Source organism: Pholcus phalangioides, unplaced genomic scaffold, assembly GCF_987345545.1.
Source record: "Pholcus phalangioides strain wild (caught in Gottingen) unplaced genomic scaffold, Ppha-v1.0 ptg000017l_1, whole genome shotgun sequence".
Classification (NCBI taxonomy): Eukaryota; Metazoa; Arthropoda; class Arachnida; order Araneae; family Pholcidae; genus Pholcus; species Pholcus phalangioides.
Genome location: NW_028301610.1, coordinates 68656338 through 68670107, shown reverse-complemented (window position 1 = coordinate 68670107; position 13770 = coordinate 68656338). Strand labels below are relative to the sequence as shown.

At 39.5% G+C, this 13770-nt stretch overlaps 1 protein-coding gene across 4 annotated transcripts in view; it reads right to left on the bottom strand.

The window, feature by feature from the left end:
* LOC149074679 (uncharacterized) overlaps window positions 1-13770 on the bottom strand; it is a 459047-nt gene that overhangs the window by 4067 nt on the left and 441210 nt on the right. For all 4 annotated transcript variants that reach the window (XM_089247147.1, XM_089247149.1, XM_089247150.1 and 1 more), the window contains one exon: window positions 12377-12457. In XM_089247147.1, coding sequence (XP_089103273.1) covers window positions 12377-12457 — 81 coding nt within the window. The remainder of the gene's footprint in view (window positions 1-12376; window positions 12458-13770) is intronic.

Genomic DNA, 13770 nt, shown 5'->3' with positions numbered 1-13770 from the left:
TTTATTCTAAGGTCTGATAATTTTTTTCCGAATTTGTAACAAATAGTTGGTCCTAGGTAATTTATACTTTTTTGAACAAGGTATTTATTTGTTTTTGGAGTTAAATACAAGAAGTTGTATCTATTTGAGGTTCTATCGTTATTAGTTTTAAGAAATAAATTATGGTTTTTAGTCATAAAAATTATCATTTTATACACATAAATTTGCCTTAGATCAAGTATTAAAATTTCTGATTTCAGTAGATCTGTATTATTAAATGACATTACCTTATGTTTTATGCGATTATAGATGTTATTTAAGTTCTTAATATTATCGTGATAGGCACCTTCCCACACTGTAATAGCATAAGTTACTCTTGATTGGATCCAAGCATAGAAAATTGTTTTAAGGAGTTCCGGACTTACAGTGTTTCTTAATCTATATAAAGCTGCGATTTGTTCTCTTACCGTATTACAGACATTGTTAGAATGACTATTCCATTTTAGATCGTCTTGTATAACTACTATAACTATATTCTCTTACTCTTTCTATGTGACCGCAAGAACAGATTTGGGAGGGGTATTTACAAACGTGCAATCTTAGTGATATTGGAGTTTCTGGTTTAATATCTCTAATTTTTAGACAGATGAATTTTGTTTTTTCTACGTTTGGAAGTAATTTATTTTTTGTTAGCCATGTCTGTCTAAGGTCATCTTCAACTTCAGTTATCAAATGAGAAATATTTTTTACCTTCAACATATAATACGTTGTCATCCGCGAAAGACACTATTCTACCATGCAATTTTAGAAGGCATAATTCATTTATATATATCAGAAAAAGTGTGGGGCCATGTACTGTTCCCTGAGGTATTCCTTTTTTTATTTCAAGGTAATAATTTTTTTCATTTTCTATATGGACTGCCTGTATTCGTCCATAACAGTACATTTCGAACCACCGCAGTAGTTCACCACGAATTCCGGCACTCTCCATCTTATGTAATAACAGAGATGGATCTACATTATCAAAAGCTCTTTTTAAATCGATAAAAACTACTATTGAATAATTATTGTTGTTGAAGCTCTGGTTTAGGTATTCATTGCCTTTTGCGATTGCCATTTCAGTGTTTTTTTCTGTTTGAAAACCATATTGATTCTCAGCAAAGAAGTTTATACGTTTCAAGTAACTAGTCAATTTTGTTTTCATACATTTCTCAACTATTTTTGAAAAAACCGGGAGTGCTGAAATAGATCTATAATTTGCTAAAAGGTTTTTTATCACCTTTTTTAAAAATTGGGTACACGATGGAAACTTTGAGTTCGGGATAGAAAATTCCTTTTATTAGTGAGGTATTTATTAGGTATAGTAACAAGTCATTATGATATCTGGCTATGATTTTGATCATTTTTACTGTTATACCATCATATCCTATCGCTTTATGTTCATTTAGTTCATATATTATCTTGTGTAAATCATTGTTTCCAATGCCAGATATCATCATTGAAGATATCGATGCATTGCTATCACAGTTTCGAGAAGCACTTATATTAGAATCCTCACTATCTAAGTTTCGATTTATAAAATCTGCATTAAAGTTTTCAGCCAATTGTTTGTGGTTTGTTGTATCTGGCAGGGTAATTTTCCTATTTTTATTCGTTATAGTTTGGTTTATAAATTGCCATTATTTACGAATATCATTGTTACAATTTAAAAACTTTTTCCTGTAGTATTCGTTTTTCACTATCTTGATCTCTTGTTTCAGAGCTTTTTTGAAATTTCTATATGTATCGTCATAATACTTAACATGGGGGTATTTATGTTTTTGTGGAGTTTTTCTTTGATATTTATTTTATTTATTAAATGTTTGTTGATACAATTTTTATAATTTTTTCGTTTTATCGGTTTTTTTGTTTCCCATAGGTTTTTATTCAACGTAATAATATCATGGAATCGTTTGTATTTATTACAAATATCATTATCTTCATATACGTTAAGGTTTATACAATTTACCACAAATTCCTCAAATTTTTTATAATTTATTAATGTTTTATTTAGTTTTATCTCATTTTTCTTAGAAATGTATCCCAATATTGGAAAGTGATCAGTTATTTTAGTATTATACACAATAAATTTTTGATATGTATTCATTTTTGTTCTATAATAAACGTGATCTATACAAGTGCCCCCATCTCTAGATTCTCTGGTAATTTGATTTATTAATGGGTTAAATCCGTTTATGCACATTGTATCTTTGTAGTAATTGACATCGGTGTTGTGAGCAAGAATATTTATATTACAGTCTCCAATGATTAACATGTTACTTTTTTTTCTGAGGAAGGTATTCAATTCTGAGTTGAACTCGTTTCTGGTGAACAGATATGAAAAGAATATGGTTTAGAGTTAAAAATAAAAAAGTACAGGGTGGGCAAAAAGTCCGTAGAAACTTTAAAAATTCATAAAAACCGGAAAAATAACCGAAATAAAAAAGGTTTTGCAGGTGAATTAAAAAAATTCTCATAGGAAAAAACAACTAAAAAAACAGCCAATAGGTGGCGCTGACGTACACAAGTCAAAGAAAATATACGCAAATAACGAACAGAATGCCTCCAAATCGTTTATTACAGCAGTATGTGTTCCACATGACCACCACCACGGGGTATAACACATTGCAGGCGAATCACAAATCCAGCAACAGCAGAGTGCAGCAGGTCCGCATCAAGGTTTACAACGGTGAACCGATTGTCGATTAGGAGCGCAAGTTTTTATAACCGTGTCATTGGCATATTTCCACCGAAGTCGCTCGTACCAGCACCGCCTATCGGGTATTTTTTTAGTGTTTTTTTTTTGTCTTGTCGTAAAGAAATTCCTGTGACCTAGCGATGCTAACCCTGTAACCCGTTTTTTTATTTCGGTTATTTTTCCGATTTTTATGAATTTTTAAAGTTTCTACGAACTTTTTGCCCATCCTGTATTTGCAATAACTTTAAAAAAATGTCTCGAAAACAATAGTTTTTCATTCTCTACAAGAATTAGACTAAAAAGATGGATTATTATTAGTTATCATTGCACGTGCTCTTCTCCTGTACCATTAATGCGGGCTACTTTGATCTATTGTTTTTAAAAATTTCAAATCCACTTTCCAATAACTCCAATATTATTACCACGTTCAAGTTCTGGTAACCATATTTATAACTATAGGCTATCTTATATTATGTATCTAAAAATAATAAACATTTTTTTAACTTTGAGTAATTAAAGGAAAAAAAACATTTTGGGTCAATGTCATCCTTGCATTTGGGTGTAATTTTGACCAGCACATACACTTCTTTTTCCTATCTTAACCCCTTCACGTACAAGCTTTCGGCAACAAATTTGAATAATCTCAGGGCCGGAATAAGCACGTGCTTAGGGCATCAAGAGAAGGGGGGCACCACAAAAAGTTATCAAATTATATATTTTTTATTAGTGTACAATTTTTTCTCATAATTAAACCATTCGGTAGAAAATCCTCAAAGATCGCATTAGAAATGAAGGTATCTTGAAATTCCTTTTTTGACGCAACATGAGATGCATATGCTATTTCCACAGCAACAATATTCAAATCTCAACTCTAGAGAAACTAATAGTATTGCAAACTAAAATTGACATTAATGCTGAGTTTTTGGTATCAGATGTCACAAAATTTCCATGAAGTTAGGCCAGGGAATTCTTAACTGTATCATAGGCCCCAGAGGCTTATGCAGGTAGGGGCATGGCCACTCAGAAGGGCGGGGCTGACAGGGCTCTAGCCCTGGGACCCGGTAAAATTCTCGTTATTTTTTACTTTTTCATGCTATAAATTAACTATAAAAGGGCCCGTGAAAAGCGTGACCTTGGGGCCTGCAACAGATCCCAGCCTAGGGGCACGACCTAGATAACCGTTAGATAGGTTATATAGGAGGTCGTGCTAGGGGACCCTGCTCTAGGATGTGGGGAAGGGGTAGGGGCCCCCGTATCTTCCAAATGACGATTAAAAAAATAAAAATATTTTTGTAAAAATAATTAAAATATATCGAAGAAAATACTTTTGTGTGTTAACAAATGAATATGTTTAATATTTAAAATGCTTTTTTGAAAGTTAGCAACTCAAAACTTTTCTGGAAAGATTCCTTGAGTCCCTGAAAAGGTCAACCCTTGTGTACGCTTATGATGCCACCCCCCCCCCGGGGCAAGTGATTTTTCCGAGGCCCCCATCTAGCTAAAAGTACCTGCCTTCCAATTTGCATACTTACTCTCAAAAATTGCAACCAGATGTAATTGTCATAAGGCTCTCTCGGCACTACACCGAGGCATGGCCGGGTGGCCCATGCGTCGAGAAGGAACCGAGTGAGCCAAGTTTATACAGAATAAGGACATGAACTTCGAAACTTGCAGATCTGCGGGTATACTCGCATATGGATCATAAGTGGATCAACTGTGTAGTTTGATCCACCGTTTAGTAAAAAGAAATGCTTCCAGATTTAAATTGCTAACGAACTTGGAAAATATATCAGAAAAAAAGGTACCCAATGATGGTGATGAACCAAAAATAAGGTACGGTGGAGTCTCAATAATTCGAGTCCCGAAGCGGAGGTTCCTTATAATCTGAGGTATGCTGAATTTTTCGAAATTCTTGAACAAAAAACTCACTCTTTCGGGATTTTTTTCGCCAAGAACGTGTTTTGTTTCAATTTCCCTAGGATTGTCAGTGGTTTTAGTTCGAAGAGGATTCGCACCGTATCTCCGGGGTCTTCATTAGGACCTCAGCCCAGAATTTTCCAGAGGTTCCTCTATAGTAAATTTATAATGTAAAAAAAATATCTTTTCATATCGGGTCCTCAACGCAAAAGACGTTGTTACAAAGAGGACATCGATCTTGGCAGCCCTAATCTAATGAATTAGGCCTATGAATCAAGAATTATAAAGCTGAGAGTAACTACGAATAACTAGGTCCGAAGAAAACAAGTTACAACGATTTCATCAGATGAAGAGTATAAATTCCGACCAGCTTGGTGGCGCTAGGGTGGGGAACCTTGTGTTTTAATTTTTTAGTATACAATATGTATGGTACATTTGCCATAAAAAAAAATATATCGAGGTTCCCCCTCCCCGAAAGTTGTATTCTATTGTTTCTCGTAGAATCCGAGTATCCAACGGCATGAAAATTGGGGGGGGGGGGGGGAGCAGCACCAAAGTTACCCAAGTGCTTAGGACATCCAATAATCTGGCCTGAATAATCTCAAAACTAACCTAACTGCACGTTAGAAAAAAAAAGAAGGGTGAAAAAGAAAAAAAGGGAGATAGTATAAAAGATAAGTAGAAAAAATAATTGATATATAGCCTAATAGATATGAAAGTATACAGCATATTCCTCTTTTCACCTCACTCAACCCTACGTGTTCTCTTTCGCTATTACATGAGGGTTACAATAAAGCTTGGCGATCGTAAGGAGAGGAAAAACACAGGAAACTGAATTTAACTTATTCCATTGACATGTGGACGAAATATTTCATCTGTGACCATAAAGGGGTTAAAGAGCTATGGTATTTCTTGAACCTGGGATATACCACCTTCCGATTCTAAATAGCCATCTATATGTAAGAATCAATCTCCGAATGCAACTATGATGCGATTGTTAAACGTAATTCTTAAGGTCATGTGACAATGGACAGGCCAAAAAATTTTCCTTTGTGGGAATTTCACCACTGACCAATCAGCGCCCAGCTAGAAAATGTTCCCACCTTCACCAGGATGAAACCCTGCCACTCACCTCAAAGGGGGGGGGGTGCTATATGGTGTTGTGCTATTTATGTTGCAGTGAAAGTGATAAAGAGCTGTTATTATGAATAATCACTGACCATTTTGGTAATAGCCAACTTCATGGCCTGCTTTAAGGATTGGGTTGGATTTTGAATTTTTTGGCGCAAGGACAAATTTCGCCAAACTGCGCCAAAACATGACACAAAAACAAGAAAAATGTGCTTTTGTCGTGTCAAAAAACTGAAACATATAAAAAGGAAAACAAACGTAAAACAATGACATGAATTGTAAAATTATAATTTGTTATAAAAACCAATGGCTTTGATGAATTTAAAAATGCGAGATGCATCGCTATTGTCATTTAAAATGTCATGAAGTGAAAGATGACTTTGACCAAAAGCGGTCGTAAAATGATGACGATGATATGAACAAGTAAAAGCATGAGCAATGGTCAATGGACTTTGACAATGTGGGCACTGTGGCTGACTCTCTCGTAATAAAAGATATGATTGTGTGATACGACTGTGTCCTATGCGCAACCGGGCAAGCAGAACTTCCTCCTTTCGGTTAGTTCTGCAGCTCGAACGCCAATGGCAAAGTGTGGGCTTGATGGCATGAAGTTTATTATTTATCTGATGGCTCCAATGATCCTGCCAGCGGTGATGCATCACTTCCCGGAGGATTGAGAAGTGGTCACTGGCAGGTACCAAAAGGTTATTGTCAATGTTAGTTGTTGTTCGAGCTGCGGTGTCTGCTTTTTCGTTGCCCGGTATTCCTACATGACCTGGTACCCAGTAAAATTTTACTGTGGTACCATGATGAATGAGGTAATGCAGTTCATGAAAAATGGCATGAATGAATGGATGAGTGTGAAACGTACAGGAACACAGTGCTTGTAATGCGCTGAGAGAGTCGCTATAGATGATGCATCGTCGGTGGCGTTTGCGTCGTATATGACGTAGAGCCTGAAGGATTGCGTACAGTTCTGCCGAATATATAGTGAATGTGTCTGGAAGTTTGAAAGATGTCTCCTCACAGCAGATGTAGGCACAACCGACATGGCCAGGGCTCTTGGAACCGTCGGTATATATGGGGAAGTACCTGTTGTACCTACCCCTGTGCCTAAAGAATATCTGTCGATATATGACATCTGCTGTGGTGGCTCTAGGGTATAATGATAATGAAAGAGAGACATCTGGTCGAGACTGCTCCCATGGTGCCAGTTGCCAAGCAACTGGGGCCACACGACTGATGTCTAATTCTAGTTCTTCCACAAGTGCCCTCATACGAAGACCGTAAGATGGAACACATGAAGGGCGAGCAGCAAATAGTCTATGAAATGAGGGATTAAAAATTACACGATGAAGTGGATGATCTGGAAAAGACTTCATCTTGATAAAATATTTCAAGGAAAGTTGCTGGCGTCTTGATGTCAGTGATGGCTCGTTGCGTTCGACATACAGGCTCTCCATTGGAGACGTCCGGAAAGCTCCAGAACAAATCCGTAGGGCGAGATGGTGGACCGGGTCGAGCACACTCAGATAGCTCCGAGGTGCCGACCCGTATACAATGGAGCCGTAGTCGAGCTTCGATCTTATTAAAGCTTTATATAAGTGGCGGAGCGACTTACGGTCAGCTCCCCACGATGTAGAAGAGATGACCTTCAAGAGGTTCATCGTCTTTATGCAACGAGCTCTTAATTGCGCAATTTGAGGTTTGAAAGTGAGTTTCTTGTCAAATGTGATGCCGAGGAATTTAGTATTTTCTACAATAGGTATTAGATTGTTATTGAGAAACAACTGTGGGTCATCGTGTAGGTCTCGACGCCGACAAAAGTGCATAGCAACAGTCTTGTCAGCGGAGAATGAAAAGCCGTTATCATGAGCCCACTTGCTAATCTTGTTGAGAGCGGTTTGTAATTGTCTCTCGGCTGACCTCATATTCACTGATTGATATGATATTAACAGATCATCCACATAGAGTGCGCCAGTGACTGACAACGGGAGTTGGTTCAACACCCCGTTGAGTCTTAAAATAAAAAGTGTTACACTTAAAATGCTACCTTGAGGTACACCTTGTTCTTGAATTTGGGGAGCTGATAATGTGCTTCCGATCCGTACCTGGAAGATGCGGCGAGCAAGAAAGTTCTTAATGAAAATGGGCAAGTTGCCCCGCAAGCCGCTATTATAGAGGTCGGAAAGAATTCCGTGCCTCCAAGTACGGTCGTAGGCCTTTTCTATGTCGAAAAATATGGCTAGCATATGCTCCCTCTTCACAAATGCTTGTCTTATTGATGTCTCAAGGCGTAATAGATTGCATGTTGTGGACCTGAACCGTCTAAAGCCGCTTTGATGTTTCGATAAAATATTGTTAACCTCAAGGTAGTGCATAAGGCGATAGTTGACCATGCGTTCCATGAGCTTACACAAACAACTGGTCAAAGCAATAGGTCTGTAACTATTAGGTTGCTGAGGATTTTTGCCAGGCTTCGGGAATGCAAGAACAATGGCTGCTCGCCAGGTGTCAGGAAATGAATGACTGACCCAGATCCGATTAAACAATATGAGTAAATGTGAGAGTGATTCAGATGAGAGATGCCGAATCATGGAATAATGAATAGCATCGGGCCCTACAGCTGAGTCAGGACTTCGCTGCAAGGCCGTCGTCAGTTCATGAAGGGTGAACAATGAATTGTACCCCTCCGGTGTAAAAGGCCGGAAGGTGTACGATGTACGTTCGGCTGATGATTTAATGGGATGAAACGATGGGGGATAGTTCGCATCACTGGAGACAGCGGCGAAATGGGCGGCGATGGTATCCGCAATATCACTCACATCGCTGATGATAGTGCCATTGGTATTTAAAATGGTAAGTGGATGAGACTGATAATGACCATTGATTTTTCGGATCCGGTCCCAAATGACTTTAGATGAAGTAGATGAATTGATTCCCGTGGTAAACTTTTGCCAGGACTCGCGTTGAGCCTGGCGCCTGGTTCTTCTCGCTATCGCCTTTGCTTTTAAAAATGCCAACTTGTTGTCATGGGTAGGATACCGCCGGAACCTACTCCATGCTTTCTTTTGTGCTTTAATAGTAAGATTACATTCGTGGTTCCACCAAGGTTTAGGAAATTTAGGAAGTTTCGAGGAGACTTTGGGTATTGATTCATTTGCTGCAGAGATGACACAACTGGTGACAAGGTCGACAAAGTGGTCGACGTCGGGTTGCGAAACCATATCCTCCGTGATTTCTGCCTTGACCGTGAAGTCTGCCCATCGGGCGGCCACAAGCTTCCACCGAGGAGGACCCTCAGGTATGCTATGGCTTCGATCAAGGCACTTAACCACTAGAGGAAAATGATTGCTCCCGTGGAGGTCCGGATCAACCGACCAGGACCAGTTGGGCAAGAGTGAAGGTGAGCGTAACGATAAATCTATTGCAGTGAAACTATTGTTTGGGGCATGAAAATGAGTGAAACTGCCATCATTCATGATGGCAAGGTCTATGTCGTCTAAAAGCCGTTCTATAATTTCCCCACGAGGGGTGTTGCTGTTAGAACCCCATATCATGTTATGAGCATTGAAGTCTCCAAGAAGAAAAAATGGTGGAGTTAATTGATCAATCAGATCTTCTAGATCTCTCTGTAAGATGGTGTCATTTGGTGGCAAATAAATGGAACAGATGGTAATTCTTAGGCCAGTAGAAATTTCCACCGCGATGGCTTGCAGGTTCGTGCGCAGCGTTAGAACGCGCGACGACACGTGATGTGGAACCAGCAGAGCAACACCGCGGCAAGCTCTACTCCCGTCATCGTAATCAATACGGAACAGGGAATGTCGCCTGATGTTCCATGTCTCCGAGGGCTTCGTAAAAGTTTCCTGGAGTGCCACGCAAACAGGATGATAGTGATTGATCAAATCCTTGAGATCTTCGTAATTGGATCTAAGACCACGAATGTTCCATTGAATAATGTTGGCCATAAATTTCAAATAGATGTAGACGGTTCAAGGTCTTTGAACTTATTTCTGTCCAATTTCCGGCGAGTAGTACCGGATTCTGTAGGATTATCGAGATCCATGTCACCAATTGATTTGTCATCAAGAAGTGACATGTTTTGTAATGTAGGCTGCTTCTTTGCTCTCTGAATGGCTTTTCTTGAATATCCGGTCTTGAATAGTTTAATTTTAGATTTATTTCCACTATTGATTTTTGGCTTAGTAGCTGTAGTTACTTTGAATGTGTTCGCTGTTGCTTTTCCTGCTTCTTCGGAGGTGGTGGACTCCTTCCGTATTCCAGCAGAGCAACAGCAGCCACAACTATTACATGGTTGGTTAGATGATGTTTGAGTGGATGTATCAGCAATGGGTTCGGTCTGAGTTGTTACAGATGCTTTCGTGACATTGTTAGTCTTATTAGCTGTTGATGGATTTGTTACCATATTAGAATATGATGTACTAGCTATTGGAGTTTGGTTAGGGATTACACGACGGCGTGCTTCAATATATGAGATGTTATTAAGGACCTTGATCTTCTGGATCTCCTTTCCTTCATTCCATTTCGGACATTTCCTGTCAAATGCGGGGTGGTCGCCACCGCAATTGACGCACTTGAATGGTGAATTAGTGCAGCTGTCCGAAATGTGGTCCCTCTCACCGCACTTTGCGCAGGTGGGTTGACCACGGCACGCCATTCGTGAGTGACCGAATTTTTGGCAGTTGAAACATCTTACAGGGTTAGGTATGTATGGCCGGATATGGAGGTTATAGTAACCGATTTTGACATCTTTCGGCAATGTTGGGGATGAAAATGTCAGGATTATATTACGTGATGGAGCTAGATTGCCATCTTTGCGGCTCATGATATGTTTGGCAGATGTTACGCCTTGAGACGCTAGCTCCTGGGTTAGTTCATCTTCATCCATGTTAATTAAGTTAGGGTCTGAGATGACGCCACGTGAATAATTCAGCGTGGGGTGGATTTTGATTGTTATGGGAATGTCCCCGAGAGATGTGAGCTTTTGAATGAGTTCGGCTTGTTTGGGAGTGTTAGTTTCGACGAGAAGGTCTCCTGAACGGAGAGCCTTCACTGATTTCAGAGTTCCAACTGCGCCATAGAGAGCTTTATCAATCAAGAATGGTGATACTTTTGACAGCTGTTTATCGGTATCAGAACTATGCAAAAAGAAGAATGAGACAGATGACAGATTTGAAGAAGCGGTTTCTGTGATAATTGTTTCACTAAGAGTAGTTCTTTGACGTTTTGGTGCATTTTTTGTTTTTCCCATATTTGAATGGGTATTGTTCCACTCTCACCCACCATGCCCACCATGGAGCCCTACGAGGGGACGCGCCCACGTAACCGGTGAAGGTTAGTAGCAACGTCAGGTTAGGTGAGAGCTATACACCACCGAAGCAGGCGAGCAGACGCGTTCAAGATCCAAGATCGTCGTGAAGCAGCACCAACAAACCTCAACGACGTCCGGCAGGCCCGGCCCCTCTACCTGCCCAGTAGTGTAACCCCTTCAGCCACCGAGGCGACCACAGCCGATTGACCTGGACAGGGCTAATCCAAGCCTCCCGTTTCGGCTGAATCCGAGGCCAAAGCTAGCGCATCAGGCTAACCAGGATCCCCATCTCCAGCCTTACGGGTCTCCACACACGGCAAACACGCAGGTAGACAGCGTCCCGGATGGAGCATACGCTAGAAGCAATGCCCCATCCGGGAGGACCCCTCCCCGCCGGAGCGGGGCCCACAATGAGGGGTTGGACACAGAAGACAAACATGTACAGGACAAAACGAGACGCAAGACATGTACTGCAAGATGTGTAGAAATAAACATGTAATTTGGGCTATTGAAGGTGAAGTATATGAGCACAAAAAGCGATGACAATGACGTGTGATAGATTTGGCGTTACCCAGAGTGCACCACGAGGAGGCCTATCACATTACACCCCACAAATATGCGAAGACAATGACGTGTGATAGATTTAGCGTGACCCAGGGTGCACCACGAGGAGGCCTATCACATTACACCCCGCCCGCTTTAAGGGGCATTGGCATTAAAATTCTGTGATTCTGGTTGCTCATACACCGCAAATCTATCACATTTGTAGGCCATTACGCATAATCGTCAAAGATGGTGAATGCGATAAATGAATCATCGTGTTTACATTACACATGTAAGGGTTGCTTTGTTAGGTGTACAGACACAGCATAACAATAGCAGCGAAGGAATCTTGTTTTTATTTCTTCCATTAAGCTCCTTACATAATATTTCGTCAGAAACATTGGATGGGTTTAATTGTGTTTCTAGTTAGGCACCTACCTAACTTGACAAAGCTCGATTTTTTCAAACCCCTCACAATTGAAAGTTTGAGAGATGAAAAAACCACTTGCACCCGATACATTCAATTGCTTAGCTTTGTGCTGCTATTTTGTAAAAAATGAAAAAAAATCTAGTTCCAAAAATAGTTTCTTACAGTAAAATTAGAGTATGTTTTATTATTGCATCGTTTCGGGCCGAAAAAGTAAGTTTCTCTTAAAGAAAAACTTTTAAATTCAAAAAAAAAAAAATTGTACAATGAAAAATGTGTTATGAACTTGAAATGTTAAAATTATTACTTGATTTGAGATTTAGAAACTGCAGCTTCACCAAGATTATTAGCACATGAACTGGAACTCTCTGTAAGTGGTTCTTCAAGCCTAGAGAAGAAAAGAAAAATTTAACATTTAAAAAAAAAAATATCAAAAAAGTTGAAATTTACAAATAAAAATTCCGAAGTCATAAAAACAGGCAATTCGGGAACATAAACAAATTCCTAATGCACACATGATATCCTCTGTTAGCGCAACAGATATCCCTGCAACCTTTGGAAACATACTTTCAATTACAAAAAGTTTGCAATTGACATGCAGTTACTTAAAATTTTAAGATTTATACATAATTTGGTCATATACATAAAATAAATAGTAAAACCAACTTTTTACAGTTTCCGTATGCTAAAACTTCCAATTATAATCAGTGGTGGCTCAAGCTTACCTGCTGCCCAGTTGCAAACCCTCGTATGCCGCCCTTGAAGAAAACTCTTGTGGAAACTGACAGGGCTTCAGCCTAGGAGACCCTGTGATAAACCTTATTTTTATCAGTAAAGTGCAAAATCGCATACAATTGTTTACTGAGCAGAATATGAACCATACGTCCCACTTTTGAAAAACTTTCGCATTTTGGTACAGTATTATCTTATCATTTTTAATTATGCCCCAGATCATGACGCCCCTTCCCCACAGTCAGGAGCAGGGCTCATGGGCTGGGAACTTTGGTGGGCTCGCCCCGTACAGCGAATTTTATATCGTGGAAAAACAAAAAATGACGACAATCTTCCCGGCTCCCAGGGCTGAAACTAAGATTCACCCTTGTGGGGGTCATGTGCCAGATAACCACATTATAGCTCTGAGACATCGCTACGAACTTATCATGTGAAGAGCAAGTATAACGAGGTGATTTTTAAGAATTTCTTTAAAGACAAGACAAGTGAAAAGCCGAATTTTTTCTTAGCCTTTATATATTTTACTGTTACGGAAATATGAATAAGTGTGGGCGGCACCAAAATCATCACTTGCTTTAGCTCTACTAAATCTGGTGTTGACTAAAATGCACACTTGCCTCTTGTGATAGAGTACATTCTGGTATTATGTTTCTAGGTCCTGTCTGTTCCCACAAGTTTTCATATTCGTCATCAGAGCATGGCTATAAAAAGCGAGGTGTGTTAATTTTTACTACTGGAATTTTTGAATTTTTACTACATTTTGACGTCTTAGACATCAAAGCCTAAGCTGCCGCCCGGATGCACCGCACCCTTGCACCCTCTCTTAAGCTGCCCCTGATTATAATTATTGCAGCTTAAACATTGCTACAATACTATTGAAAATCCTTCCTTAAGACCCCTTTTTAGGGATTTAATTTTGAAAAATCCTTTCTTAGTGAGTTTCTACATTATAAAATAAAACACGTGACA